Source organism: Palaemon carinicauda, chromosome 24 (assembly GCF_036898095.1).
Source record: "Palaemon carinicauda isolate YSFRI2023 chromosome 24, ASM3689809v2, whole genome shotgun sequence".
Classification (NCBI taxonomy): Eukaryota; Metazoa; Arthropoda; class Malacostraca; order Decapoda; family Palaemonidae; genus Palaemon; species Palaemon carinicauda.
This window is the reverse complement of record NC_090748.1, coordinates 50,849,715-50,854,714: the sequence shown is the minus strand read 5'-3', so window position 1 is coordinate 50,854,714 and position 5,000 is coordinate 50,849,715. Positions and strand designations below refer to the sequence as shown.

At 35.7% G+C, this 5,000-nt stretch overlaps 1 protein-coding gene across 1 annotated transcript in view; it reads left to right on the top strand.

The window, feature by feature from the left end:
• Positions 1–5,000, top strand: part of LOC137617845 (uncharacterized) — a 9,421-nt gene that overhangs the window by 4,340 nt on the left and 81 nt on the right. The window contains exon 2 of the mRNA XM_068347790.1: positions 3,240–5,000. This exon is cut by the window's right edge and continues 81 nt beyond it. Coding sequence (XP_068203891.1) covers positions 3,240–4,792 — 1,553 coding nt within the window. The 3' untranslated portion in view covers positions 4,793–5,000. The remainder of the gene's footprint in view (positions 1–3,239) is intronic.

The window sequence follows — 5,000 nt, the reverse complement described above, 5'->3', positions numbered from 1 at the left end:
ATATATATATGTGTGTATATATATATATATATATATAGTAGGTAGTAAGTTGGGCAAGGCACCAGCTACCCGTTGAGATACTACCACTAGAGAGTTATTGGGTCCTTTGACTGGCCAGACAGTACTTCATTGGATCGCTCACTCTGGTTACTGCTCGTTTCATCTTTGCCGACACTTACTCAGAATAGTCTGGCATATTCTTTACACATTCTCCTCTTTCCTTACACACATGACAACACTGGAAATACCAAACAATTCTTCTTCACCCAAGGGGTTAACTACTGCACTGTAATTGTTCAATGGCTACTTTCCTCTTGGTGAGGATAAAAGAGACTCTTTAGCAATGGTTAGCAGCTCTTCTAGGAGAAGGACACTCCAAAAGCAAACTATTGTTCACTAGCCTTGGGTAGTGTCATAGCCTCTGCACCATGGCCTTCCACCGTTTTGGGTTAGAGATCTCTTGCATGAAGGTACATTAAGGCACACTATTCCATCTTGTTTCTCTTCCTCGTTATTTTCAAATTTTTTACAGCTTATATATGAAATTTATTTTAATATTATTTTTCTTGAATTTTCTTAAATTTTAGTTTTTCCTTATTTCTTTTCCTCACAGGGCTATTTTCCTTATTGGTGCCCTCAGGCTTGTAGCATCCTGCTTTTCCAACTTCCAACTGGGGTTGTGGATTAGCAAGTAATAATAATAATACTACTACTAATAATATATATATATATATATATATATATATATGTGTGTGTGTGTGTGTGTGTGTGTTTGTGTAGGGTACATGAATGAATGAGCAAAGGTAATATTATTAGATTTTACTTGTGTTGCGACATTGTTTTTTTCGGGTCTTTTATGATCGAATGTGTTTTTCTGACATTATTTTGCTGCTGAAAGTATCTCTCTCTCTCTCTCTCTCTCTCTCTCTCTCTCTCGAACTTGATGCTCTCTCTCTCTCTCTCTCTCGAACTTGATGCTCTTACCAGCAAAATCGTCTCCTATTTCTCGATATTATTTTTATCATTCTTGTAACTATTTTGCTGTTGCTGACTTTGTTATCAAGTGCATCACCCAAATTGTCCATAAATTAACTTTTTCTTCTCAAGTCCGACTGATGCTACGGGATACCTTAGTTTTATTTCCTTCATTTTACCGGGGATACGAAAACCAGAGCAGTAAAGGAAGGTAAATGGACGTCTCCTTTTATCGGTTTATCGGAGTGTAAAATGCATAGAAAATTCCCCATAACCGTCAGGAGAAGAAATGCTGACAGCTGGCTAGATAGCTCCTCTCCCCCTCGCTCCTCCTACTCCGGACTCACTGTCAAGCTGACCCGAGTTAGAAAAAAATCATGGTTTAATTAATGAAGAACTTCTCTCTTTTGGGAATGAGGGCCAGGGACAATATGAGTAGAACCATAAAACAAAAAACTTCCAAGTTACTTACAAATCCAACACTTCGTTGTTCATTTAGGAGAGAGAGAGAGAGAGAGAGAGAGAGAGAGAGAGAGAGAGAGAGACTCCTCTCTCACTTATTTCCCTGTCTCCTATTCTTGCACTTTCCCGGCTTGATTTTATGACCCGCATTATCACTGCTCGTAAATTCAAGGAGTCGTCTTTGGTGATATGTATCACTGCATTCTTACACTGCATGTATCTCAGGTACATATCAGCTGCCAATTTCTCTCTCTCTCTCTCTCTCTCTCTCTCTCTCTCTCTCTCTCTCATAGCGATTAGCACTTACTGAAATCGGAAACAATGTAAATTGCAAATTGAGACCTGGGTATACAAAATTTAAGAATTTTTATCGATCATAACCGAAAAATAAGTTTATATTTGCACCTTTCTTATCAGACACAAATAAAACTACAGGAAAATTTTTTAAATAAAATATGTATTCCAGAAATTGATATTATTATTAGTATTATTAGTATTATTATTATTATTATTATTATTATTATTTCCTTGCATATATCAAAGGTCTTTAAAGCCGTGTCATAAGTTTTGACAACGGCATTTACCTTTCCTATAATTCCATGTTCTTTATCTATTCTTCAAGTTATTATATCTTATGTCATTTCTCTTGCTTATATCCCGTACTGAATCCAGCTATTGGAATTTTGCAATTATTTAAATAACCACTTAGCGTCTCCTTCGTCCAATATCTTCGTAATATGTTTACACCGAAAGCATTTCATTACGAAAGATAAAGGATGAAGAAACTCTTAGTAGTAATCGTGTTCATAGATAATAGGAAATAGTGAGGTTAAGAAGTCTTTTTTAGTATTTCAATACACAGAATTGGTGAATGGAACTGGTAGGATATATATATATATATATATATATATTTATATTATATATATATATATAAATACATATACATATATATATATAATATATATATTATATATATATATATACAAACATATATATATAAATATATACATACATATATATACATTTATAGTATATATATATATATATATATACACACATATATATATACACACATATATATATATATATATATTTGTGTGTGTGTGTCTCTCTCTCTCTCTCTCTCTCTCTCCATATATATATATATATATACACAGACACACACACACACATATATATATATATATATATGTATATATATATATATATATATATGTATATATATATATATATATATATACTTACATACATACATATATATATATATATCTGCATATATATATATATATATACTCGTATATATATATATATATATATATTATATATGAAATTTTAACTAAATTTTTCTTCTAATACAATTTAAAACTTTATTCATGTAATTTACTTTTTCGGCTTTGGTGATGGTTCATTTAGATATTTAATTCTTTCTTAGGGGATTAATTAATATAAAATGGACTCGAAATGTTTAGAAAATCGAATATTTTAATACTTCGTAAGCTTCACCTATTCTTCAACATTTTTGTTTTTCATTATTTTTATAAAATGAAGTCAAGTTCATTCGATGCGTAATTCGCAATTTTTGATTTCTTAATTGTCACATTTAATCTGCTTTTATTTTGATTCTTATATTTGAATGCTTGTTCAAAGGTACTTTTCAGCTATTGATTTTATTCCTATTATTTATTTGCAAAACTATTTTTGTATTAGAAATGTAGGAACAATATTTTAAATGTGGAAATAATATCTATGCACTATAATTATGCTGGTTATATTAATGGGATTCTTTTGTTTTATTTTCACAGAACAGACTGAACCTCAGGACCTGAGCTTAAAGTGCGGCAAGGAAGCGCCGCTTATTCACCAACTGGAACCTCCATTTGTGCAGGAAGTCTATTCACAAGTAACGCAGCTAAGAAATTTTTGCGTAGAAGCGTCCTGTAGAAATGATGTTGCAGGCCGACAAGCAGGATCCTCTGATGAAGAAGGGCAAGTTGTGGATGCATCGAATCCTAAGAACGTTCACAATCACCTGTCTCGTTTAACCCGCTCGGAAATGGAAAATGGTCAAGTACACACCACACCTTCAGGTTCCTCTATACAAAATACGCGTGTTGAGGACTGTCTAGCTCAAAGGAAATACGCCCAAGTTATAAAAACAAATGATACCTGTAAAGAAGGAAGCAAACGGCTATTATCTGACTCAACACTTTCCACAAATATCTCCCCCAGCCAAAGATCGCCTAACAGTCATGAAATGCATAATGCCCCTAAATATGGCCTGAGAAGAAAAGAGAACTCAGTTGCGCCAATGACTTGCAACACCAAAAATGAGAGTTCTCCTGATAGGAAGAAAGTTCGAAGCGACAGATTACACCCTTTGCCAAGTACTTCTCTTGTGATGCCAACTTGTTCCAAGAGTCATTCTTATGTGAGCGTACCCTTGAGTATGGATATTCCACCCCTACGGGTGCCTCCACCATCGTCAGATATTTTGAGCCATTTAACAGGACCTTTATCTATTGGAGAGCACAGTGCTTCTTCACATAGTAATATTCTTTTTACACCTCATAGTAATAGATCATCTAGTGATATGCGTGTTTCCCCTATTCCATCTGCTCCTCATCGACCTTGGTTATCGGAGGGTCCCCAGAAACCGATCTGTATGTCTTACCCAAGCTCTGATAAAAATCCCTATATACAAACCCCTCACTCCCAGTCATTATTAGTTGGTCCTTCTAGTTTTTGGGCAGGTATGGTGCCTTTTTCGTGGCCAATGCCACCTATATTAAACAATCCACGGCCACCATCTCCCAGAAGACTTCAAAGAGAGTGTTATTCACCTGGTTCAGAATCTGCATCGAGTGATGGCAGTAGCAGCAGTGTCAGAAGTGAAGCTAGATACTCATGTACTGAATGCAACAAGTCCTACTCCACCTATTCTGGTCTCAGCAAACACAAGCAATTCCACTGCTCAGCCCTTGGTGCGAAATCCTTCGGCTGTAAACACTGCGAAAAAGTCTATACATCACTGGGGGCACTAAAAATGCACATCAGGACCCACACGCTTCCTTGCAAGTGTCCCTTATGCGGAAAAGCCTTTTCCCGCCCATGGTTGCTGCAGGGTCACATCAGAACTCACACGGGTGAAAAACCTTTTCAGTGTCCCCAATGTGATCGGTGCTTCGCTGATAGGAGTAACCTGAGGGCGCACCTTCAGACTCATGCTGATATAAAGAAGTACGCCTGCAGCACTTGCCAGAAGACCTTCTCTAGAATGTCGTTGTTAAAACAAGCACACGGAAGCGGCGTGTCCCGCTATACAACGACGGCCTGTACAGTGACCTCTCACCAGTGACAAGTTAACTTTTCACAGAACAGCTTCATACTTTCCTACCAAAGAAATTATATAACATTTAAAACCTCCTCTCGTCTTTCCAGGTTGTATTTAGGAAAATCGTCTGTCTTTTAAGTTCAAAGTATAAACTCAGAAAGTTTCCTTAGTCCCTACCATATAGTTACAAAAGAAAAAAAAATCTATTTTCTGAATACGTAAAATATATGAT